Source organism: Abramis brama (genome assembly GCF_963993115.1).
Source record: "Abramis brama genome assembly, chromosome: 3".
In the NCBI taxonomy this organism is placed as follows: Eukaryota; Metazoa; Chordata; class Actinopteri; order Cypriniformes; family Leuciscidae; genus Abramis; species Abramis brama.
The window spans coordinates 40,249,865-40,277,169 of NC_139965.1; the positions used below are offsets into that span (position 1 = coordinate 40,249,865).

The following is a 27,305-nucleotide window of genomic DNA, read 5'->3' on the forward strand; positions in this document are numbered from 1 at the left end:
AAGTTTTTGAAAGTCTAACCAAGCCTGCATTTATTTTACAAAGAAATGCAGTAAAAACAGGAATACTGTGAATTATTATTATTATTATTATTTAATATGAATTAAAATAACCTTTTCATATTTTAATGTATTTTAAAATTGTATGTATTCCTGTGATGACCAATCTGAATTTTCAGCATCATTACTTCAGTTTTCAGTCACATAGTCCTTCAGAAATCATTTTAATACTGATTTGCTGCTCAAGAAACATTTCTTATTATTATCAATGTTGAAAACTTTTGAGCTGTTTGAGAAAACTGAAAAAATCAGGATTCTTTGATGACTATAAATTGAAAATCCTTTGGAACATAATAAATGGCTTTATTGTCATTATTGGTCAGTTTCATGAATCCTTGCTGAATAAAAGTATTTACTTCTTTAAAAAAAAAAAATTACATTTGAACTCTAACCCTTAAACTGGCAACATGCACCACAAGATGCATACTCTTTAGTCTCTTGTAGGAGGCATGAGAAAGATTTGTTCACCCAATACTGCTATTATTATGATAGTTGAGTCTGTTTTGAGTATGTGGGTCATATGACTTCAAATTAAAAAAAAAGAATTGTGCTCCTTTTGTCAGCCTGACCTAAAACGGTTCACCAATGGTACTAGACATTCTGACATTGTAGAAAGTAGTTATAATTTATCTTACTTTTCTTTAGTGTAAAAAACCCCCTGCTAATGAACCTTAATGTTAACCTTAGTTAATGCATTGTTAACTAACATGAATATATTTTTAACTTGCATTAACAAAGATGAATAAGTTCTGTGAAAATATATTGCTCATTGTTATTTCATGTTAGTTAATGCATTAACTAATATTAACAAATGAGACCTTAGTGTAAAGTGTTACTGATAAATCTACAGGTTTGTGTTGTAGAATAAAATGTGAAAGCGTATTATGCTAACCACAGACGTTATCAAAAACCATATTGCTAGTACCCTTATAAAAGTCCTGAGGGAAAGAACCCTCCCCCCACACTAGATATTTTGAAGAATATTGTATTTTGTTCTGTGGTGGACAATGAAAACGGATACAGTAAGGTCAGCCTTTATTTGACAAAATAATAATAATAATAATAACCGGTGAAAGGGAAGTGTCCAGGAAAGATCTGAGAAAGTACACGGCCTGCTAACAAAATGAACATGATGTCCTCAGTAAACAGGAAGTGGAGGAACAGTTCAAGCAGAAGTAGTGTGTAAGTCCAGAGGGGTTGTATTGTCCGGTATCCCATCTCTGTTGTACTATTCATGGACATCATAAACACCTGAACTGTAGTGGAACGCTGTACTGAATTTCTAGCAGCTGTAAGGTGTAGAAAGTGCCAAGCGCTCCTCGTCTCATGCTGTTTTTGGGTGACTCCTCTTGTTGCGCATTGCTACTTGTTCAAAGCCTGATGAAAGAAAAAAAAAAAACAGCGATTAGCTCAGGAACAGCATGTGTGAAAGCTGCTGATTACAATACATTTTGACCTCTCATTTCATAATTTCTTCATTTCTCTGCTTGGTCTATTGTGTTATCTGTAAGACAAGTTCCTTAGTTCATTATCTTTCTGATAGATGTCTGTCATTCTCCCTCATGTGACCTTTGAACTTTTGTTGACAGAACTGACACTTGCCCTATTGGGTCAGTGCTGTTTTGTTACGTTTGATGATCATGTACGTGCTTTTTGTCTTGCAAACATAAATATTCAATTTTCTGTGGTAAACTGAATGTCACCAAGTTTACAAGCGGACTAAGATTGTTTTGTCGAAATTGCAAGAAGGACTTGTGATGGTCTTGGAAGCATCAGTTAGAATGGGATGAAAATTATAAATAAATTATTTGCCTTAGTAAGATAACTTTTCTTAAAAAATAAAAAAAATTGTGCCTTAAAATATTTATTTTATTTGTGCCAGGAAACATATTGGCAAGGCCAATGGAAATTTCAACTATAGTTCTCCGACTGGGCCAGCAGGGGAAAAAAACACCTTATTGTTGAGCCCATTTTTTTACATGAACCGTGAACCGTGATCCAGAACCAGACCTGATGCTTGGTGAGTCCTAATGTTTGATATCAGTGTGTGTTTGCATTTCAGCAACTTTTAGTGTGTTGTTGTCTGATGATAAACTGGGAAAGAAAGAACTGACTTGTTTGTGAATCAAGGCTGTCTGATCTTTTTGAATGGGCCTAAAATCCACAATGCATCACTCACAAAAGCTTGTTGAATAGACCATTCAGAACTTGCATGTTTTCATGTACCTCTGCAGGATTCAGACCTGCGTTCCCTTGCATGTCACATGGATCAGCACCCTCCAGGCATCAGGTGACACAAACACACATCTGTTGTTATCTTATGCCTTAGCACTGCATTTATTTAACAATGCATTTGAGTGTATCATATGTTGTTGGTGTAGTAGTCAGTGTAATTCTGTGAACTGCCACAGGGGGCACTATCCTTTTTGCAGATTAACCCTTTAATGTCCTTCAGGATCTGAGGGAACAATGAGCTTCCTGTTAAGCCATTTATGTTATTAGTGATGTCAATGCAGGATTTCATTTATTAAATCCTTACCATGGCGTAAATTTGTGGAGGTATTTTTTATAGAAGACATTTTCACTTATCTGTGTTCGTGAAATATGTTGTGCACACTAACAGATAAAGCAAATTGGTGAATTTGTAATATTTAAAGGTGGAATTATAGGTGATTCTCTACAGAAACAATTTTTGTTATGCTGGTTGAAAGTCTCCTCATATCCTGATAGCAATCATTATGTTAAGCGGTCTAAATGTATTTTTATAAATTTATATCGTCTGTGGAAGGTGTAGGACGATAAAATGGTTGTTCAATCATTGCATTCAGTCCGAATGAAATGAAAGCTTGTGTTTGCATTACACTGCGCAGCCTGTTCACACAGACATCATACAGTATGTCTTCAGCGTGTTCACGTACGCTGTGCAGACAGAGCGAGAATGGCAGGCAAACAGTCGTTTACATTCGTTATTGTAGTACTGTTACTCACTAAGTAAACGTTTCTCACCAGTGAATGATACGCGATGTAATCCAATAACATTGTCTCTGGTCGTCTCGCTTCTGGTCTGTGCGTGTTCATGTGTTTTGGTGGAGGCGTGGCTTTGGAAGGTGATTTGCTGTGAGGGTGCGAATGTATGCTTTCAATGCTAGCAGGCTAAAGTTAGCATTTCCCAGATCGCCAATTGCACCTTTAAATGCTCATAATAATGTAGGTGTTTTGTGACTTGTATGTGAACATGCCTTAAAATTCCTGACAACTTGAGTCTTGCAGATGAAATCCAGTCTCAACTTGTTTGAGGTTTTAGAACGCTGGGGGCTTCGAATTTGATCGTAGTTTTGGTTTGTTCTGTACTGTACTGAATGTGAAGCACATACTCTGCTGAAGGGTGAAGTCTATGGTTTTCATCTGATAGCTATGGCGTCACAGCTGATCTTCTTCATTGATAAACCCTATTCCCTTTTCATCTCCACAGGTGCTCTAATGAATTCATCTTCCATCTCATCTATAAACCAGTATACTTCAGTGCCCACCGCGGCCTTCACTGACTAATCCTCAGGCAGGTGGTCACCAAACACACAGCAGCAGCCAGTCAATCATCGAGCAAAACCAGCCAAAGATAAGCTGCAAAACAAGAAAACAGACAAAACTGAAAACCTACATGTGGGTTCACACATGCATATACACATACGCACACTGTAAAAAACGATGATCAATAATTTATGGTAACATTTTTTTTTCAAAATAAGTTGAAGTCAGTTTTAATGTCATTTAAATTGAAATGACTTAACCATCCAAGTTGATTGTACTTAAAAATGTCAGACAGCATTTTTTTTTTTTTTTTTTACAGTGCATAATAAATGGCATACAATTATATCATTTCTATGATAATGCTCCCAAAATGACAATAATCTGCATGTCATGTAGCACAGTATAGAAAACTTTATGTGAATATGCCCACACAGATTATAAACCCTGCTAAACTATTCACATTTACTTTTTTTTTTTTTTTAATCTTTAAAATAAATAATAGTACTAATAATAATTTTCCAAAAGTCATTGTGTTTGTGATATGAGGGGACTATGATTGTAAGTGACTACTCTGTCAAATGACAAAACCTGTCCCATCACAACATGCTTTACAAAGTCCAGTCCGCCAGCTGGCCCAACAGCTGGCCGTTGTAAAAAATTAATATTCTCTAATGATGGCACTATTCTTACAACTCACTGCACATCATAGGGCCACCTGTCATGGTTACAGTGGGACACTATATACTACTTTATACTGGATGTGTGCTGTGCATAATTTAGCAGAGCAGCTAACAGGTTTACAGTCTCGTCTCTGTGCTGTTTGCTGACAGAGTGGTTTCATGTAATGTATTGCCATAATGAAGAATTCAAACTACCTAGAAATAATATATGGGTAAGAATGTCTATTGGGTGATTCAAAGGGTGTTTTATTGCTTGAAAAAACTTGAGTTTGAGTCTCGGCTTAAGATCCTTTCCTGGTCCTGTTCACCTCTTTCCTTTTCCAATATTTGGATCTAGGATCAAGGATCTACTGTCCTGTCTATTAAATGGGGGGGAAAAAATGAAAGAATTAAAAAAACAAATAAGTGTCGCCTTCACAGTGCTGTATGTATCATGTAAATCAGGTTGCATTTACACTGTAACAACTCCCCCCCCCCCCCCCCCCCCCCCCCCTCACGTCACATCTGACCGATCAGATTTGTTCCACATAGATTCAGTTTTTTTTTGCATGTGATCTGAACAACTTTTAATACACAAAACAGCAGCTAGAAATATGTTTTCTGTAGTAGGCCTTCCGCCTATGTGTATTAGAAATTACGACTAGTCTAAGACTATTTACAATTTATCATATTAATACAAAATTTGTCGTTTAAGCGCAGCATTTTCTCTGTAACTTAATTGTAGTTTTTCTTTACTGAACTTTGATTGTAGTTTTTCTTTACTGAACTTTGATTGTAGTTTTTCTTTACTGAACTTTGACTTTTCACTGTGGAGTGAAAAAAAATTATTATTTTTTTCACATTCTTTAGAGTAGCCTATACACCTTAGCTATAGCTATATGTTTTTAAACACAAAATGTGGAAAGTGAATAACAGATGCTCTACCTAAAATAACTGACTTACTGTATAGGCTAATGCAGACTATAGCCTACAATAAAAAGCTGCCTGTAAGACAGAGAAATCAGTCTTGTCAGAAGTTAAATGTCATAGCCTCCGGGAGGTGTTTTGCTTGGCGCATGAGGGAGAAAGATAAGTGTGTGTGTATGAGAGAGAGAGAGATAAAGAGTGAGACTGGTTGTGGACCGAGGATCCGTTGTAGCCTACACTTCTAGAGAATGTACAGCTCGTATGACCACGGAGCACATCACGTTGGAGTGCAGCGCGGTGGATTTGCTTGAGCTGGCAGCATGGACGCTTTTATCCTGATTAAGTAACGGCCGGGCAAACGACAGACAGTGCTACGTAGCACCTCACAGCCGGCATTGAGCAAGAAGTCAAGGGCAATCTAACGATAAAGGGACAGGACGCCGGCTGACTGTTTATTTAGAAGTGCTGTCGAGCAGAAACGAAATATCTCCTTCCTGGAAAAGAGCTCGTGCTGAATCACACAGCACCGCAATGCGAATGTCGAGCGAAGAGCCGCTTAAACCAGCACAACTGCACTTAACATGGGCGAAAATAGAGGAATTAACCGCCACACAGATAGCTGAATCGTGAGAAATGTTTTCTGTTCCCCTTCTGAAGTAAAGCACCGCCGGCTGTTTTCGAGACCATCTAGTAATATACATGCGGTGCATCTTTACATGAGACAGCACGCGATAATCTAACCGATGAATTATGCACGGCGGAGCATGAATTATACCGAGTGGTGACGCTCGCTTTCAGAGACCGGCCGGTGCGCGACCGTGTCCCACATGACCTACTTTCAAAAAGCTTTAATGCAGGAGAGATGCAGCCGCAGTGAGAAACAAGCGAGACCGTCAGCACTGAAAAACAAGCTCACTGTTTGCTCACATGTGTGACCGAAGTCGTGTGGACCTCAGGTGACATGAACGCCACGGCCGGATCGCTCACTTGGAAGACTTGATCGAGAGCCATCACCTCAGCTATTGTTGTCTTTTTGCTGTTTTTAAATGATTCTACCACGCTGATAACATTCAAGACTTGAACTAACGGAAAAAAGGGACCCTGGAGCCATTGACCTTTGCACTTGCAACAGCATCGGATTATTTATTTCTGCTGAGACCACAGTCATTTCAATACATGCTGTTTGGATTTATATTGAGCCTTGGGATTTTTTCTTAGCCAAGCTAAGATCTGCACATGAACTCGATAAATGCTTCTAAGGAAGCATTGCAATGACAATTGTGTCTCTGTGATGTCATCACACAGTTTGATAACTAAGCCTTCTGTAAGCAATACTAGTTATTTAATGACTAGCCTACCTGCAATAGTGTAGTACTAGCTATAGGCTACATGTAAGCTCAGGATATATTTTTATTGTTAATTAGTGAATTTATTTTTCGGTCCAATCATGTGGTCATTGCCCTTAGTACGTCACACTGACGTTCCACAGAGAGTGACTGAGAACTTCATTTTGTCTGGTTATCGCTTCCCTAACTACAGCCTGCGGCAGTGCCTAGCCTCCGCTTTTTGTCCCACCAATGAGACTGGAAACTTCTGGACACACTTTCTCCCCATCTTTGTGTTCGCCTTCCACTTTTTGGAGGTGTTCACGTGGGAAGGAGCGCCAGAACCTAGCAGTCCATTTTTCTACCCCTTCTGGAACTACTTCCTGGGGGTGTTGTACCTGCTGCTAGCCAGCAGTCTGGCTCATCTTCTCAACTCCATGTCGCTCATCATTCGTGAAATCTGTTTCTTTGTAGACTACGGAACTATCAGTGCGTATACGGTGGGTTCCTCGCTGGCATATTACTACTACATCCATCCTCAAGCAGGAATACCAGAGATTGGATTCGGGGGCCAGAACAATTCCCAAAGGGAGAGACTGAGCACTGATGAAGAGGCTTGGAACTCTGCGTCTTCTCCCACTCTGTTCCAGGTATTCTTTGAAAGCCTGTACATCCCGTCCACTTGTCTGGTTGCCATCATATGCGTTGCCACCTGCTGCAACACCAGACAGCGCTGGCGGAAGTACCGCTATGCTGTCCGCACCCTCGTCTTCCTCCTTCCGTTTTTCATCTCCTCCGCTCCCATCTTCTACCGTCTTCTGGGTCCCTCCGCAAACTCCGCGTCATCCTCCTCCCCTCATGTGTTTTCTACCATGGCTGCCTTCTTCTACCGCCACTGCTTTTGGCTGGTGGTATCTGCCATCTTCAATATCAGTAAGATCCCAGAACGTTTGTCTCCGGGGAACTTTGATATCTGGGGTCACAGCCATCAGTGGTTCCATTGCTGCACTTTCCTCTCGATTTTGGATGAGCTGCAGATGATCAAAGTGGAGGTGCGGGCCCTGCTTCTCAACCCAGCGTTGGTACTATCATCTGTAATGCCACCTAGACTCCCTGGCCCAACAGTCTGGTCCACCTATGGGGTCATGGTGCTCCTGCAGGGGTGCATAGCGAGCGTCATAGCCTTGTTTGGCTGGCAGGCATATCAGATCTTCGCACCGGAGCAAAAAAAGCTTAAGGGACATTAGGAGCCACCATGACGTTCTGGTCAGGTTCAAAGCTCTCTGTAAGCATTTGGGCTTTTTTTTAAAACAATGTTATTACAATGTTGATTTTTGCTGTGTAAACTGCTGTCATTTCAATCATTTTAAAGGGTTAGTTCACCCAAAAATGGAAATTATGTCGTTAATTACTCACCCTCATGTCATTCCTAACCCGTAAGACTTTCTTTCATCTTCAGAACACAAATGAAGATCTTTTTAATGAAATCTTAAAATAATGAGCGCTTTCTGTCCCTCCATTGACAGCTACGCAACTACCACTTTCAAGCACCGGAAAGGTGGTAAAGACATAGAAGTAATCCAGTGGTTTAACCTCTATTTTATGAAGCCACGCAAGTGCTTTTGTTGCGCAAAAAAACCCATAATTTACCACTTTATTTACAAAATATTAATCTCCCATCGCACGTTCACGAGAGCACCATGCGTGTTGTGTTGACGCGAGAGCAGGCGTTGTTAATTTAATGAAGTCTTTACTACCTTTCTGGGGCTTGAAATGTCAATGAAGTGACAGAAAGCTCTCAGATTTCATTAAAAAAGATCTTAATTTGTGTTCCAAAGATGAACGAAGGTCTTACGGGTTTGGAACGACATGAGGGTGAGTAATTAATGACAGAATTTTCATTTTTGGGTGAACTAAGCCTTTAAAAGGGATAGCTCACCCAAACTATATGAAAATTGTGTCATTAATTACTCACCCTCATGTTGATCCAGAACTCACATGGTTTTCTTTCCTTTGCAAAGCACAATAAATGTAACATTTTTATGAACTTTTAAACTGCAAATAGGCCATAAAGTTAGCATGAAATGTATGCATATGATTACTAGTATATTCCAAGTCGTCTTCTCTTTGTATGATGAACAGATCAGATTGTAAGCTTGTAAAATCAAAACAGTCATTGGCCAGTGGTCCAACATATTTTAAAACAGTCAAATCATTCTTTAAAATATCTGTGTTCAGTAAATGATGGCAGAATTTTCATTTTTGGGTGAACCCCATTTAAGTTTGGTATGGCCATAGAAAAAAAAGTTCTCAACAGGCATTATTTAACAAAAACTGTGACACTTTCAGCAGGTTTCATTGTAAAGACTTTCGAGAGAGGCTGTTTTTTGTTGTCGGGTGGTCAAAGTCCTTGCCGCTCTGTAATCAGCTGACTCTGCCACATTTGCTCCCCAGGGACTGTATTGTTGCAACTATGTTTGGGTTCCAGAATGTTCTCATAAGTCTCACTCAAGAGGGATTTAAAATGACGCATTATTGAGTTTTTACTAGGACAACTTATGTTATAACAGTCTCCATTGAAATTCTCTATGTCTGTGTCTGTCTATCTAGCTTTTTCTCTCATCCGCCCACTTACATTTCCTCCCTTTTTTTAACAAACCCTTTAAACAGGAAATGCAGACAAACACAAAGAGCTTCAGCCAAAGTGTTTGAGGCTAAGGGAAATGAGAGGGGTGGGGTTTAGTGCCGCTTTACACCACAAACGACACAACCTTTCACAGTTTTACCAATGAACATTACATTTTGACTTTAGATTATCATTACTATCAGTTATAGACCTTAATTAAGATGTGACAGCATAGGTGGTAACACAAGATTTCAGTTGAAATACTGTATACTGTAACTATGCATTGCTATTGATTGTATACACTTCTCAATGACTTGACATTTGGTTGAAGGCCTTGGCGGGAGGACAGAAAGGTGAAAAATTAAGCCATATCATTGTTGAAAAACATATCAGCAAGTACTGTTTTTACTGGAGGCCAGTTTTGAAGAGACAAAATTGTCTGTGGTAGATATTATCGTTATTAACTTCAGTTATACAGCCTTGAGTTGTCACTGGTTGAACTTTCCTTCAACCAATCAGACGCTTCGAGTAAGTGGTGCTCTTATGAGAGTGTGTGAAACGTACAGGTTATTTAGTCCGAGAGTATGGTGTGGTCTAACGAATTTGTGAATTTCCGTGTGAACGTCTTTCTGTGCCTGTGAATGACAAATTGAGGTCATTGATGAATCAGATGTTGTGGCTGTCAAAAACGTTTTCATGTCTTTGTTGTCCTGTCCTCTTATTTCAAAGTCAGGCAGGCCGAATAGTTGCAATAGGTGTGACGACATATTCATGTATTTTGTCATTCATTATTCATTAATAACTTTGTAAAGCCTCATACTTCATACTATTTGTATTCTATGATGAGATTGTTGCACAAGCGTAGAATTAAAATCTAGACAGATTATATGATTTGCACAAACGTTTCTGCGCTAATCTGTGATCTTGAAAGGGAACCAATGTACATTTTTATCATGTTTTAACATTGAGCAGGGCTGTCTACAAAATTGGACAACTTTTTTAAAGTTGGACCGTCCCTATCATGCAGTTCTGACATATTGCTGTCCTTTTGCGAACACCTCACATCTGTAATAAAGTATATGTAGTTATACTCTACAGATCAAATGTACAGACTAGACCTTATCAAATATATGCGCTCTGGAGAAAACACCAAAATATGAATATTTAATAAGTGTGTTTAAAACAGGTTGTGTAGAAATTCTAGTTCTAGAAGAGTTTGTCTAGAACAGTTGTAGTTCTCAGGGGAGAAGATCGATTATATTCTTAATGCACTGGAAACTTTGCTGTATGCCCACTGCTGGAGTGTGATTATAATCATGGTTTACTTCTGTAGATCATGCTAATATAGGCTTGAGCACGAAACTTGAGAATATAATATATGATATAATGTAATGTACTTCAAACTGTATCAAGAGATGAAAACTAGAGATCAATAAATTGAAATGGTAAATCGCCTCTGTAAATGTTTTTTCCCTCATTATTTTATTCATATGGGACCCTGGACCACAAAACCAGTCACATGGGCCATTTTTATGAAATTGAGATTTATACATCATCCGAAAGCTGTCCGTTTATGTTCGCGCTTGTGCTGCATATATTTACAAAAAATTATATATTTACGGTAGGAAATTTACAAAATATCTTCATGGAACATGATCTTTACTTAATATCCTAATGATTTTTGGCATAAAAGAAAAATCTATCATTTTGACCCATACAAAGTATTGTTGGCTTTTGCCACCGTGTGACTTGTGACTGGTTTTGTGATCCAAGGTCACATATAATATATGTTTAAATAACTGAACTTGCAAAGAAGTGGTTTGAGTTCAACATTAAGCTGAGAAATACTTTGAGAGCAGGATGTAATGTCAACATTTCCAGGTTTGCAGGTGTATTTGCCTGTATTTGCATATCCGTGTGTGTGTGTGTGTGTGTGTGATTGATGAATGCTAAGTAACAGGAGCGGCTGGGACTCTTATGTCACAACCCCCCCCCACACACACACACCCCCACCCTGTACTTGTGTCTGTCTGCTCCTATTGTATATACATGCTTTACAAAATGAAACATCAAAACACAAGCATTTATCCAGGATATGCAGCAGTGACCTCAGACTGTCAGGTAGACAATAGTGTGGGGCAGATACCTCGAATGTAAAAGCGAAAGGAACTGAGGAATACATTTTCCGTCGCTCTCTGTTTTGGCTCTTTTCCAGCTCACTGCAGACACTAAACAGCACCTCATTCGAGAAGTGTCCACTTGATGGAGACATACAGCTGTTTGTTTTCTCTTGGCCTGGAACACTTAGTTCAAGGAGGAAATCCTCTGTGGCTTTTTGCACCTTGTTGTCAAAACATACATGCCATGACATGCTTGTTTTTACAGATACTGTAAGTAGTCAACAGTGGTACACTACACTTCAAAAGTTTTTTGTTCACTAAGTTATTAAGTATTAAGTTATTATTTTTTATATTTTTTTATTCAGCAAGGACACATTAAATTGATCAAAAAGTGACAGACACTTGTAGTTTTCTATTTGAAATTTCTTTTGAACTTTCTATTCATCAAATAATCCTGATAAAAAAGTATCATTGCTTCCACAAATATATTAAAATGCAACTGTGTTCAACATTTCTTGAGCAGCAAATCATCATATTAGAATGATTTCTGAAGGATCATGTGACACTGAAGACATTAAAATAGAAAAAAGTTATTTTCCGTATTTTTATCAAATAGTGCTGAGAATAAGAGACTAACCACAAACTTTTGAAATATAGTGTAGTTATGAATACCATTTATTGTTTAGTATTATTCTGCAAATAATACACTTATCAAAGACTATTGCAAGAAGAAAAAAAGTTATTTATGATTAAAACTCGAAATTTTGATTCAAAACATAATTCAGATATGTTTCACCATCTTTAATTAAAGGAGCATTATAATTTATAGTGAATACATTGTCATATCAAAATGTTAGCATAGTACATTTAACAGACCTAATAACCTAATAAAACAAACACAATAATCATAAACAGGCAAATTTCACCCTGTACTTTATACCCTGAAAGATTCTGTTATGACGCATAAAATACCACATATTTCTGAATCTTCTGTTCTCTTGGCATTAGAATATTGACTCTAACTCATATATTGCGTCTCCAGTTATATAAAAAGATGCTAAATCCATATAAGGATTTGGTTTATTCGATTTGGCTTTTCCCTGCCTGACTTTGATGTTATGATTAAAATAAACCAGAGTGGGATTGTAGTCAGTGTTTGTGAGGTCAGCATGTTTTCTTTGCGAGGTTGGCCAGTGCTTTGTCATGCACTGTCTTATGCTGAAGGGCAAAGCTGGATGGGGTCAGAACGCCAAGGCCTTTGTCATTCACCTGGCCCATCAGCACATAGTTCACTCCTATGAAGTAAATTCACAATGATTATTAAACTATTAAGGTCAGTGAAATGTTCAAAAATACGAACCAGTGACACATTCTTAAATGTCGTACATGTAATAGAAAATGAGTCATGCAAGACTGCTTGTAGTTGTTTGTGTGTGTGTGTGTGTGTGTGTGTGTGTGTCTGTGTGTGTTTTCATGTTTTTCTATCCCGTTTTTCAAGGACTTCAAGCTGAATGCTCATGGACTCATGGAGACTTGTGTCACTGTGGGGACCTAAATTGAGGTCCCCATGTGGAAACAAGCTTATAAATCATACAGAATGAGTTTTTCTGGAAAATGTAAAAATGCAGAAAGTTTAGTGTGATGGGTAGGTTTAGAGGTAGGGTTAGTATAAGGGGACAGAATATACAGTTTGTACAGTATAAAAACCATTACGTCTATGGAGAGTCCCCACAAAAATAGCGAACCAGACGTGTGTGTGTGTTTCTTTCACCTTTATGCAGTGCTGGACACTTCATGCACGTAGCTGTCAGTCTGGCAGACGTGGTGGGTCCTCTTTTTCTCAATTGAAGTCTACCTGCCTTAAAAACCTTTATGACAGACACCTCAACTTCAGCACTGCCTTGAGATCCTGGGGTCACTGATGTCACTTTACCAGTCAACACTGTTGGAGAGACAAAGAGAGAAGTTGCTTCTTTTTCCAATTGCATGCTTCTGATTCCAATGCAACAACAAAAAATCAACCAAAATTATTTCTAATAATTAATTATAAATATTTAACATGAAAGGAATGGAACATTAAACGTAGGCTAATTATTAAAGTAATTAATAATAAAAAGATTAATATTGTTATTATTGTAGTTTTGCATCTTGACAGTTACAGTAGCTATTTGCTCTAAGATTTACTCCATCATTGCGATGCGAACAGCTGGCTGCACTAGAAGCCTCACATCTTCCTGTGAGTCTGCAGAAAAGCCCCAGGGGTCCGTGTCTGTGACAGGCAATTAGGGGAGAATGAAGTAGACAGAAATAGCAGGATAAAAGAGACATAAATGAAGCAACTCACCAAAATGACTGGGGCAGAAGCGGGTCAGGAGAGTGCCTATTCTCTTGCATGGTAGGGAACACAGTGGGTTGCCCACTGGGGCTTGAAAGAAACCGATAAAATCATAAACATAAACATGTAGTCTAGCACACGCAAGGGGAAACTAAATTTTGCTCTGTCACACATACAAGCATTTGTACCTGCTTTTGTTGTTTTGTTCCCAGGTTTTGCGATGGGATTGATCTTTGGCTTTGCTGTTGGTTTGACGCCAGGCTTTACTTTTGGCTTTGTCGTGGTACTCGTTGGTTTTGGTTTAGTTGCGGGCTTAGGTGTGGGCTTCGTCACAGGTTTTGCTGTCACTTTTACGGCAGGTTTTGGTGAGACTCTAGAACCAGATCTTGTTGCTGGTCTGACTGGTTTGGGCTTGGGTGCGGGCTTTGATCTTGGCTTAGGAGTTGGTTTGGGTGGTACAGGTTTGGGTGGTCTTGAGGGAGCTTTTGGTGTCGGCCTACTAGGCTTAGTTTTAGGTTTAGGCCTGGCTGGTTGAGTGGTGGGTTTAGCAGGTATAATGTCAACTCTTGGCCCATGTACTCTTTCCAGGCCAGCTGTGGGTGTGCGGGAGCTTTTGGGAATACCCCTGTAGTGAGCCATGAAGCCTGCAGCCGTCACACTCAGATCCGATACAAAGTGCACCAGCAACTCATTTCCATTGGTCACAACCACACTGACAGAGATATAAAGAGCATTATTACAATTATTTCAAATAACAATTACAGAGTGCTGCAGGAATGATTCCTAAAACCCGGAAACAAGTTAGCCTTTTTGAACTTCCGGATCCATCGCCCCAAAGTCGATGGGTTTTATTGAATGTGTTTTTGGTTAAATGCCTGAAAAAAGTTCTGTGGTTAACACAAGCTCAAGATATTTTCACGTTTTATTTAATGACATTAATGACATAACATTTTAAGCATTTACGTATCCTAAAAAAGCTTGCTAAATGGGACTTCGAAGGTTGTAGGAGCATTAAACATCATCATACCGAACAGGGGTGTGTTTCCCAAAAGCATTGTTAGCCAACTATGGTCGCAAGTTCCATGGAACTCTATTGGTAAAGTTGGAACTTGTGACCATAGTTGGCTTTGGGAAACACACCCCAGGTAAATGTATCTACGCACTCGTCCACTTTTATACTCTCGTTGTGATTATACTTGTGCGTTTGCAAACTTTTCTAACTCAAACGTTCCAACTTGTAGATTTTAAATAAAGATTGAAAGAGTTGTTGGAAGCTTAGTGGTGTTGACGTTGAAGTCGTGTCACTGTGGTATAGACACTTTAGCTTTTTACTTCTGCCGACTGTATTTAGGCTTCAAATACAAGTTGTGTTTATTTATTTTTTTATTTTAATGAACAGAACGTGTAAGAATCATAAACTTTTGTTGGTCATGGAGCTTACTTTCTGCAATAATCCAAAAGCCAGTGGAAAAATCATACTGGCTTTTAGTTAGCCAGGGAACCATGGTGATGCTTCCGGGCTGGCCTACAAAAATATGCCATCACTGCAGAACTCTCTAGATTAAATTATTTCTATTATAGCAGCAGTCTTAGTTTTTGTTTTTGTTGTTTCTATCTTTAGTCGTTGCATCCTAACTCGTGCGTTTTTTTTAAACATCTTACACCAATAGTGTTGTGTTTTTAGGGTAGCGTGTCCTAACAAAATCTCAAGACATCTTGCTCCATTCCGCTGCAATTGGTCCATATGCTTTTGAACACAAGTAGGCTACATGTTTTATGTGAGCCCTCCCTATAAGAAACACATCTAAATGGGATCTGATGAATCTGAAAAAAGCACAATTACACACGGATTCCTTAATATTGATTAGCTGACTATTGAGGCAACCAACCAGCCAATTTTAAAGATATGTTGGTTTGCACACACATTTATGTTATGTTGCGTTATGGCAGTTGTCTTGGATTTATGCTGCCACCTAGTGGCGTGGATGCAGCATCATGCAAAGCAATAGTTTTTGGGTATTGTGCTATTAGCAGTCAAACAAAATTAATTTAATGATTGAAAATGTCCATTAACAGAAGTGATCTCAACATGTTGGTACCCAGCTCCTTGTAAAATAAAGCTACTAATAGGACTGGATCAGTTAGGTGAACATAATTTTAAACATATTTATAAGAACTACCCAAGTGAAAAAAAAACAAACAAAATGTATTTAAAATACATGTATTTCATACTAAGCATACCACAAATCCATCAACATATTTACTGACATATCACTTGAGACTTACTGATATAAATATAATTAAACTTTATTTGGAGTTCTTTATTGCACAATGCACACTTCCTAATATTAAGCCTTAAATGTGTTTAACATCACTTTTAGTAAAGGATAGCATGATCTATGTATAATATCAGTTTTTAAATGCAAGATATTTAAAGTGAACCTAACAGTACAATTGCAGGATATTTATATTAAGTACATAAATATGTAAATGTATCTGTAGTATACTTAACATAAAATAAATGTATTTCAAATACATTTTAGTATATTTATTTTTCACTAGGGTGTTTATAAGAACTATTAAGCCTTATTTTGTGTGTTTATTGATATCTTATTAACAAAGGCTATTTATACATTAACTCTGCCCAGAATTACAATGGAAACCAGGATGATAATGGTGTGGAGAAAAAGGACAGTTAGCATCAAATCTGCCTTTTCCCATTTCCATTTTTTTCCCCCTTTTCCTATTGCATATCAGCTCAGTGTGGTGTGTATTTTAGTGTGCATAAAGGCCCATTTTTACAGACAGAGTTTAGATTAAGCCAGGATTAGGCCTTAGTTCAATTAGGACATTGAAGTAGCTTTTATAAACATGCCTTAAAAAAACATTACTGGTGTGCATCTTGAGACAAAACAATGGCACTGACATATTTTAAGATGTGCAAGTTGCTTTCAGTTAAATCAGCTCAAACATGCATTTTAGGCTGGGACTAGCCTTAAACCTTGTCTGTGAAACCAGGGGAAAGAGTTTAACAGGTTTTAAATAGGCCTATACTTGAAACTGAAACCGTGACAAGTACAGCTCATACTGTTACCACGTTCAAAACCGTAGCTCCTTCCCTTGACCTTTGAGGACACCTTTACTGATCAGCAGGTTCAATATGATTAGTAGATGTAGGGCTTTAGGGATAGGGATCAGTAAGGTCCCAATAAGGCAGCTTCCAATTATGATTTAATATGTTATTACAGTAAATACTGTTTTATAATGTACTACAATACTCTGAGGTGCAGTAGTATTTGCCACTTTTTGAGCTAAGTATAAATAGCATCTAACACTATTTACATTTTACAGTGCAATGAAAATACTTAATATCCAACATTATCAGCACTCGAATAAAGGGCTTCATGGACCTTCCCTGTGTCCTAATTGGGAAGCACATTCTTCATAGCTTCCCCTAGGATGACTGACCTTGCAAAAAACAACAACATCCTTTTCCTGTGTAGATAAATTACAAAATACTCTGTCCTTAGACTGAAGTTGAAGGACTCAGTGTTGTGTATGAATAGAGTTTGTACTCACTCTGGAACCGTATCTCCACAGAATTTGCCAATACGACGAGAGTCATCAGTCTCTCCCCCGTTGAACAGGGCCACGTAGTCATAACGACAGTATGTGTCTAATTCCAAGTCCAGCTTCTCAAACTTAACCTCAATCACCTGGGCACACCACACACACACACACACACACACACATACACACACACACACGTTGTTTTTTCATGTTTTATGGTGACCTTCCATAGACGTAATGGTTTTTAAACTGTACAAACTGTATATTCTCTCCTTTTACACTAACCCGACCCATAAATCTACCCATCACAGAAAACTTTCTACATTTTTACATTTTCAAAAAACATCACTTAGTATGTTTTAAAAGCTGTTTTCCTCATGGGGACCAACAAATGTCCCCACAAGGACAATGATTTTGGATTTTGCCATCTTTGTGGGGATATTTTGTCCTCATAATATGTAGGGTTTACAAGGACAAAATGATTTTAATACTGTACAAATGGTATATTCTATCCCCTAAACCTACCCATCACAGAAAACTTTAGGCACTTTTACATTTAAAAAAAACATCACATACTATGATTTATAAGATCCCTTACAAAAAATAAGTATACTTCAGGTTCGTTTTATTAAGTAATCATAAAGTCCCCCTGTGGTCAATAATTGTATCCCTTAAAACTAATCTTTGATCACCAAAATTACATATTTAAACTTTTTTTTAAAATAGCTTTTAATGTAACTCTACACCCTTGCTTCATTTAGTATATGCGGTTCTATGAATATGCAAATTAGCCCCGCCTCCATTCACTCACACCAGCTCAGAGTTTCACTAGTTGAAGATCACACGTTGACGTGATTGTGACGTCAGATACACCAGCAATATTTAACAACAATAAAAGCTTGATTTTCACCACAGGGGGACTTTAAGTGAAGTTCAAGGCTGTGTTTAACTCCACATTTAGACATACACTCACAAACTTCCCCAAGTACTTTCCCTTCGGGGTAATCCCCGCCATTTGACATTTTGAATCCCCGCCATTTTGAAGTGTGTTCAATTTCTCAAGTGAGAGAGGAAAGTTCATTTGGACAGAACCTCGACCCCTGAGGGAGCGAGTCTACCCCCACTCCACACAATCTAGTGTATGATATTGGAGTTATTTTGACATTTAACTGCATAATACTTGTAGCTACCTTAAAGCTACACTGTGTAGGATTTACTCCCATCTAGCCGTGAAATTGTATTATGACTACCAACTGAATATTACTTTCAAGCCCCTCCCATTCCGAGGGCGTTTTAAGTCCTACAGTGGCCGTATTATTTCAAATCTGCCGGCAGTCGCGAGTAATCTCCCCCTCGCGTTGTGTAAAAGCGAAACGTAAAAGGCGAAGCTTGAATTTCCAGGTATGTCCCTCTTTGTCTAATGTATTCTCAAGATGGATGCGCAACATGGCTTCCGCCATTCGAGCGACTCGCTCGTATGTATTCTAAATGGCAGATTATACACTTACGAGAATACTTAATTAGTTGGTTGAAGTGATTACTCATTAATGAGAACGTATAATTTTGAAAGAACAAAGTGTTTTTTGCTAAAAATCAACTTAAAATATTACACAGTGTAGCTTTAAGCGGACTGTTTTTTTTTTTTTTACACATTTATAGTTTATTGTATGATTATCATTTTCGTTTGTGTAATTTTTTTAATTTTCTCCAACTGCCCAAACATACATGTAGGCCTATAGAATGGTAAGTAAAACAAATTCATAAGGGAATTTTAAAAAATAATAATAAATCAGCTCCATTGCGGATTCCACTGATAAAGGACTCAGCACGTTCCATTTAAACACATTTCAAGTGTCCCGGTAGTAGTGGGCACTAGTGCAACGTAAGCAATGATGTACATTTGAGTGAACCAAAAGTGAGGGAAGTTAGCGAGAGAAGGGCATCCATTTTTTTGACCTAAACCTTACGTTTTTTGTTTGTACTGCAACTACTACAAGTGAACGTGAAAGGTATACTGATACTAGTTAAATACTTGTAGCACATTTATTAGTTTATGAAAGTAGACTTTGAAGTATCCACATCTTAATAAACACATTGGTTTGTAGCACAAACATTTTTACAGTTTACTGCACTTTGATATATTCTTCTCGTTATTTCACTATAGCGGCTAATACATCAGAATTCACAGAAAACACCTTACTTCCGTGTTGAAAAATATAGTGGATACTCTCAGTAAAGTAATAGTTTGGTAGTTTTATACTGCAAGTATACTTGAAAGTTTTCATTAAGTGAACTTAATATCATACTTATAATTTACTGTTTATGGTCACACTTTAGATTAGGGTCCAATTCTCACTATTAATATGCCTCAATAAACTCCTAATTACGGCCTATTAATAGTTAGTAAGGTAGTTATACATTATTTTTGCACTTAAAGTATACTACTATGTTCCTATTATTTAGGTATTCATTTTTATACTTGAAATATACATTCTGCACTTTAACTCTTTCCCTGCCCGTGTTTTTTTTTTTTTTTTTTTTTTTTTAAGTTGCCAGCCGGCGCCAGCAAATTGTATTATTATTATTAATAATTAATATTAATATTATTATTTTCATGGCCCCCAGAAAATTTTGTTGTATTAATATCTGAACATGCAATATATCAAAATAAATAACAGAGGCTCTGCTAAAATAAATAAATAAACAAACATTTTATTCTAGCTTCAAGCTAACTTTTTATCAACACTTGAATGAAAAAAAAAAACACATAAAAAACCCCACACTGAACAAAAAGGCGAGAAAATTGTGTTTTTGTCAAAGACTACGATTTATGAACAACAGCAGAACTGATATCTTTCTGACATCATTTGTTAATTTTATTTAAAGGACATTATAATACTTGTTATTTATATGTGCAACATTTCAGCGATAAATAAATGATAAATGTTAGCTAGATTATGTTCATTACCTGTCTAGTGATGTATATGCTGTAATACAATTAAATAATGGTTTGTATTATAAAAATCGAGCATCATTTTGTGTAGTGGGTTGGCTCACATGATTTGTTTCGCGCTTTGATGCTCCCCGGTTTTCACAGTGCATTGTGGGGCTTCTAAGCGAACGTTTCAGTGCACTGGTAGGATTTTGCGATTGAGAGAGTCTTTAAAATGGCCAAAAGCTAATTTTCTTATAAAGGTATAAAGGGCCTTTCATGCACTTTTCCTGCCCCTCTCTTGCGCTCTCTCTTTCCAGGTCCCACCTTATGCACTTTCTCTGAATGAGGTCTTTCACATACTCTGCCATATACTGTTTGCTGTCATCGTGAACACACACTAGAGTTCAGATTCATCCAAATACACACACATACTCAAAATCTCATAGCAGCACGTCTCTAGTAAACCTAAATATGATTCCTTCTCTGATGACTTAATGGTTGCTAATAACTTAACAGATTGAGAGCAGATGAGACAAATGCAAGAGAAAAGGAGCTGTGAAATGATCTTTGCAGGCTGACCATGTTGGGCTCCACAGATATATGCCAAGAGCAGCTGATGCCTGCTGGGTAATCAGATTCCGGCCAGTTCGGTGTCTTCACTGAACCCTGAGGCTTCGTCAGTCTGCCACCACAAAACTGATTCTCTGTAGGGAATAGGGAGTGGAACGAGAATTAGAATGACAAAATTAATTTAGAATTCAATAGAATTTAGAATTAAGTAGAATTAAATTCTAATTCTATTTCAATTCTAGTATGTATTAGACTGATTTTTTTTGTTGTTGATAGAAGTATACTTTGAATACATTGATCAAAAGTGACAGCAAACACATTTGTAATGTTACAATAGCTTTCTATTCCAAATTCCAAATGTTCTTTGGAACTTTCTGTTTATCAGAGAATTCAGAAAACAATTGCCTATTAACATTGATAATATGAAATGTTTCTAGAGCAGCAAATCAGCATATTAGAATGATTTCTGAAGGATCATGTGACACTACATCAAAAAATTAACTGTTCCACTTATTAATGGTTCCAAATAATGATACAAATAGTAATCACACACACCAATTGGGGATTTTTAGGGACAAAACCGTTTAGGGATAAAACATATTTGCAAAATGAAACTGTGACCAACATTAAGTCAGATGCTAAAAACTAGGTCTGGATTGTACTATCAAAGATAAAACTGGACCTAGAGTCATCCTACCATCAACATGTGGTTTCCCCCCACTGAAATAAGCCAGGAATCCTCTTCCTCCTGTGCTGGCATCAGACACCATCTCCAACATCATGGTGTTGGAGGTGGAGATGAGGGCTCCGGGTCGGAACGTCCCACAGAACCGGCCCAGTTTCTGCACCGTGTATGAGTGTCCATTATAGACATCCACATAGTCAAAGCGGCAGGTGGGATCCGCCTCTAGATCAAAGATCCTGAACTGGACCATCACAACATGACCTTCTGGGACCTGATGGGAGAGGAGACGTGATCAAAATATAATGTCTGGAATATACTGTTACAGAGACTGAAGGTGATGGACTTACTGTGATGTACCAGGTGCATTTGGAGTTTGGTTTGTAATGAGAGGGGAAACCCTCACTAGCCACAAACCCCGAGTCTGTCACCAAATGGCCACCACACAGGAATATGGGCCTGGAGAGCATGATGGAGGAATAGGATATGTTTAATGCAGTAATGTCTTTAAAGTAATAATAAACAAAATGATTTAATGACTTTACCGTTCAAAAGTTTTGGGTCAGAAAGTTTTGTTATCATGTTTTTGAAAGAAGCCTCTTATCCTCACCAATGCTGCATTTATTTGATCCGAAATACAGGAAAAATAGTAACTTTGTGAAATATTATTACAGTTAAAAATGATTTTCTATTTTAATAGATTTTAAATTAATTCTTGTGATGGCAAATCCGAATTTTCAAAACGGCTAAATGTTGAAAACAGTTTAATATTTTTGTGGAAATGTGACACTTTGATGAATAGAAAGTTGTCACATTTTGAGTTTGTTTTCTTCCTGTTTTTTTGTTAATGTCTGAGGGGCTGTTTACACGATACCGCTTTCAACTAAAAACGTAAAACTTTTTTATGCGTTTTGGCCGTTCATTTACACGACAACGGCGTTTTGGGTGGCTGAAAACACAAACTTTTGAAAACGGGTTTCAAAGTGCAAGATCTTGAAAATGGTCTCAGTGTAAATAACAAAAAACGTGAATCTCCGAAAACGATGACGTCATGCACATGCATATTATGTGTTCGGTCTATAGTGTTGGCAGCAGAATACAGCGTTTTTAGTAGTTTTTGCAGATCCGTCTGAATGGGGATCGTTTTACAGTGGTGTTGTCTGTATGCGGGAAACTCAAAGGAAAAACTTCTCCGTTTTAAGCATATCGGTTTCGTTAATTATTTTGTTAGCTCCTTTATTTGCCCATGTATTTAATCCCTCAGTGTCTGTCAGTTCCTGGTCTTGCATTGTTTGATGTCAGTGTGTTTGTGGTTATGTTTTCTGAGTTATTCTCCTGGTTATTATTTTGATACTTGGATTAAAGATTTATTTTGAGTATCTCCATCGTTGTGCGCTTCATTACAGCCACTGACTGTGACAGAATACAAAGACCTGCCAATACAAATGGTCACAGTGTCTCAAGGTCGAAGGATTACAGCATTGCCAAGACAAGTGGTCACAATGCTTACAGTGAGCCATCTTCCCGAGTCCGTTCCAGTGAGAGATTCCTGGGTCCGTTCCAGTGAGTAATGTTCCTGAGTCCGATCTGTCATCCTCGTCCCCTGCCTACTGGTTTCCATGGTTACAGATTGATTTGAGTCCTCAGTTCAGGGGTGTTTTGTTAATTATTTTGTTAGCTCCTTTGTTCGCCCATGTATTTAATCCCTCAGTGTCTGTCAGTTCCTGGGGCCTCTCTTATAACCGTTGCGTACGCACAAAACAGGCCCTGAAAGAGGCGTAGCCTACGCCACTTCCGACGCATAATTTATAAAAACAAACTTGAGGGAAAATGTGCGCACCTGCACGCAAACTCTGACCCATGCGTACAATTTTGGAGATTGAGCAGTTTGGCGACACCGATGGTGAGCTGGAGTCTTTTTGGTCACTTTTAGACAGAACATTTTAAGAAAATTATACATATACAGAAAGATAAATAGAAATATAATTTCCCTCACCAAGCCTATCACTTCAAGCAAACATCCATCCATTCTTAAATGTCCGCGCCAGCGAAGCGCGTTGGGCCGTTTAGTGAAACTGACGCATATTTACCTAATGGCAGATTGGATAAAGGAAAACCGTAAATCTTAATTATGAGTCCTAATCATTAATACAGTGCAGGCTCACAATAACAGTTTAAATAAATAAAGAATGATTTAAAACTATGTTTTAATTCTGATATAAACATTTAGATTAAATATGCCATTCCATCCATCCTCATTAATGGAGTTAAACACTTAAATTACATGAAATCATTACTGAGAAGTTACACAAAAAAAAAAAAATTCAACAAATATAAATATTTGTAGTGGATGCGATACTTTTGAACACTTTTCCTGTGGAATGTTGTGTTTTAATGTTTTAACTACATTGAGAATTGCTTATCATGATAATAGCAGATTGTCTGAGAAAATATTTTCGTGCAAATGATGCACAACAAGGCCTATCTGTTTCCATTAAAAATATAAATCCATTAAAAATACTATTTGGCCAGTGGAAAATATTGAGAAAAACTTTCTCTGAAATGTATTTTACACTATTTGATTTATTTATTCGAAAACAAGGCAAGGATAGGCTACTAAATTATTTTTATTAATGTAATGTGACGGCACATCCGTATCTCATATTTTCCTAATGTCAATTGTACCGTTAAATGTGGTATCATGTGGATGAATATGCATATGCAAATGATATGCAGATGAGGATATGCATAGTAAAACTAGGTAATCTCCATATATGGTTATTTCGGGGTGGAGATGCATGTGCGCACAATCTTCCGCTGACTGGGATTTACAATGGGAATTTTGCGCAGGTTCTGGCGTACCCACGTTTTTATAAGTCTGAATATTTTTTTGCCATACATTTTGGCTTTCGGGCGCACGTACACTTTTAGTAAGGATCCTACGCACAGTTTTATTAATAAGACCCGGGTCTCATTTATAAAACTGTGCGTAAGAACCTTACTAAAAGTGTACGTGCGCCCGAAAGCCAAAAATGGCATACGCAAAAAAATATTCTGAATTATAAAACCGTTCGTACGCCAGAACCTGCGCAGAATTCACTTTATAAATCACTTTATAAATCCCAGTCAGCGGAAGATTGTGCGCACATGCGTCTCCACCCCGAAATAACCATATATGGAGCTTACAACGCCTAGTTTTACTATGCAGATTCTCATCTGCATATCTGCATAAAAGTGTACGTGCGCCCGAAAGCCAAAAATGGCGTAGGCTACGCAAAAAAATATTCAGACTTATAAAACCGTTCGTACGCCAGAACCTGCGCAGAATTCACTTTATAAATCCCAGTCAATGGAAGATTGTGCCACGTCTCCACCCCGAAATAACCATATGGAGCTTACAACGCCTAGTTTTACTATGCAGATCCTCATCTGCATATCATTTACACATGCTTATTCATCCACGTGATAACGTTTAACGGTAGGCTACAAGACACATTACATTAATACAAATCATGTAGTTGCCTATCCTTGCCTTGTTTTTGAATAAATAAATCAAATAGTGTATAAAATACATTTCAGAGTAAGTTTTTCTCAATCTTTTCCACTGGCCGAAATGTATTTTTAATTGATTTATATTTTTAATGGAAACAGATAGGCCTTGGGTATTATTTGCACGAAACTATTTTCTCAGACAATCTGGTATTATCATGATAAGCAATTATCTCTGTGGTTAAAACATTAAAACACGGCACGCCACAGGAAAAGTGTTCAAAAACATCGCATCCACAACAAATATTTCTATTGATTGAATTTGAATATAAAAAATGTAACTTCTCAGTAATCATTTCATGTTTAAGTGTTTAACTCCATTAATTTGAATGGCATATTTAATCTAAATGTTTACATCAGAAGTAAAACATAGTTTAAATCGTTATTTTATTTATTTAAACTGTTATTGCGTCAGTTTCACTAAACGGCCCAACGCGCTTCGCTGGCGCGGACATTTAAGAAGGGATAGATATTTGCTTCAAGTGATAGGCTTGGTGAGTGAAATTATATTTGTATTATCTTTCTGTATATGTTTAATTTTCTTTAGATTTTCTGTCTAAAAGTGACCAAAAAGACACTTAACTCCAGCTCACCATCGGTGTCGCCAAACTGCTCCATCTCCAAAACGTTCGTACGCATGTGTCAGAGTTTGCGTGCAGGTGCGCAAATTTTCCCGTCAAGTTTGTTTTTATAAATCACAACTTATGCGTCAGAAGTGGCGTAGGCCTACGCCTTTTTCAGGGCCTGTTTTGTGTGTACGCAACGGTTATAAATGAGGCCCCTGGTCTTGCATTGTTTGATGTCAGTGTGTTCATGGTTATGTTTCCTCTAGTTATTTTATGGTTATTTCGATTCTTGGATTAAAGATTTGAGTATCTCCTTTGTCATGCGCTTACAGCCACCGGCCATGGCAAAGGTTCAAGAGAACAGCATTGATTTGCTATAGAAATATTGAGTTTGAATTTCTTTTTTAAAAAAACATCTAATTGACCACAACATTTTGAACAGTAGGCCTAATATGTAAATACACTGACTGTAAATTACATATCAGTTTTGTTACATGTCATCTGGCTGATTTTGAACACAAAACTTTGTAAACAAATAAGCCATCTTAAACAGCACCATGTAGTCACAAACATCACTGATTATTAAAATCCTGTATTGGTTTGTGGATACTTCTTCAGTGGGTTATTTTTGGATCCTGGCCATATTTACAGTGTGTGTGCCTCTTTTTGCAATATCTTAATACTGCTGGTTCCAACCTGGTTCTGTCATATTAGAAAGAAATGCACACAAACCACAGCCAAATAAACAGCCATGCTCAGATGAAGTTACAGATAGGGCCACAGATCTTTTTGGACATCTTTTTTCAGACAGTCTAGCAGCACATCTAATAAACAAACAAATTAATAATAAACAAACCTGCATCTTGATGCAAATTCAGGTTTCTTATAATTGCAAAATTGTGTATAACTGTATAACAAAGATTGACAATGGCATACAAAATGCACACTCTGAAGAATCTAATGTTCCTTATACTGTATTTATCCAAGAATAATACTTAATAACTACATTATCCTGAACTGAACTTATCTTGCCTTGAAAAATACAATAATTAAAACTGACCAACACTTTTCAGGACATTAAGTGTTTTCTGTCTAATTGAGGGTTGCAGAGAAACATTGCAATCAATGTTTCCTGGAAACTGCGCTTATGTGTTTTATATCCAGATCCAGTCCTGCTGCTTTGTGTTAAGCTTAGATGTTAACATCTCCCACAGAATGTACACAACAGAAACACACAAACTTACCTTGTGAAGTTGGTCTGGCTTTGTCCATGCACCCATCCTAACCCCAAAAACAGAAGCCCCAAATGCCACACGCACACATCACCCCACATCCTTCTTCTCAAAGAGGCACAGAGAACGAGTCAGTGAGGGAACAGAGGAGAGGGGCGAATTTAAGGGCGTGGAGAACGACAGGAGGAGGACTGAAAGAGGGATTCAAAAGGCAGCGAAAACGAGAGCAAAAGTGAGTGAAGGGGATGAGTTGTGTCCCAGATGCCACTGCTGTGAAATCAAAGAGAGATAGACATTTAAAACTGAATGAAATACTATAAACAAACACACTAACCACTGTTCGCCGCCACATCCACTGCTCTTTGTCTGATTTTGAGATATGCCTATTCAGTAAGTTGTATTTTTAGGGTTAATTATGTTTGTTTTCCCTTGCCATTGTTAAATGCTCAGGGACAAAAGTGATACAAGAGCAAATGCGTGCAGCTAAACAGCACAATTAGGGCTAGAAACATTCAGTTTTCTTGCTGTTTATATAGTTCTCTTTCTCTGTAGGCCTGTCGTTACACTGCGGTGCAGGGAAAGAATGCAAGTCAAGCCAAACTTTCTTACCAGGGCACTGGCAAA

At 37.7% G+C, this 27,305-nt stretch overlaps 2 protein-coding genes and 1 long non-coding RNA gene across 3 annotated transcripts; 2 read left to right on the top strand and 1 right to left on the bottom strand.

Annotated features, from left to right (window-relative positions):
* The first annotated feature begins 1,946 nt into the window (after window positions 1-1,946).
* Window positions 1,947-3,675, top strand: LOC311079811. The gene is made up of 3 exons (XR_014605464.1): window positions 1,947-2,077; window positions 2,292-2,347; window positions 3,530-3,675. It is a non-coding gene; the product is annotated as an uncharacterized lncRNA (long non-coding RNA).
* Window positions 3,676-5,287: 1,612 nt separating this feature from the next.
* On the top strand, window positions 5,288-8,113 carry paqr9 (progestin and adipoQ receptor family member 9). The gene has a single exon (XM_084109533.1). The coding sequence runs from the start codon at window positions 6,619-6,621 to the stop codon at window positions 7,741-7,743; it is 1,125 nt and encodes a 374-aa protein (XP_083965659.1). The 5' UTR covers window positions 5,288-6,618; the 3' UTR covers window positions 7,744-8,113.
* Window positions 8,114-12,028: 3,915 nt separating this feature from the next.
* pcolceb (procollagen C-endopeptidase enhancer b) lies at window positions 12,029-27,185 on the bottom strand. Its single transcript, XM_084107674.1, has 10 exons — window positions 27,016-27,185; window positions 26,694-26,872; window positions 21,685-21,793; window positions 21,350-21,608; window positions 20,662-20,786; window positions 17,157-17,293; window positions 13,766-14,289; window positions 13,587-13,667; window positions 13,014-13,184; window positions 12,029-12,537 (listed from the first exon to the last, which is right to left on the bottom strand). Exons 2-10 carry the CDS (start codon window positions 26,780-26,782, stop codon window positions 12,407-12,409), a joined length of 1,626 nt encoding a protein of 541 aa, XP_083963800.1. The 5' UTR covers window positions 26,783-26,872; window positions 27,016-27,185; the 3' UTR covers window positions 12,029-12,406.
* Between the last annotated feature and the right edge of the window lie 120 nt (window positions 27,186-27,305).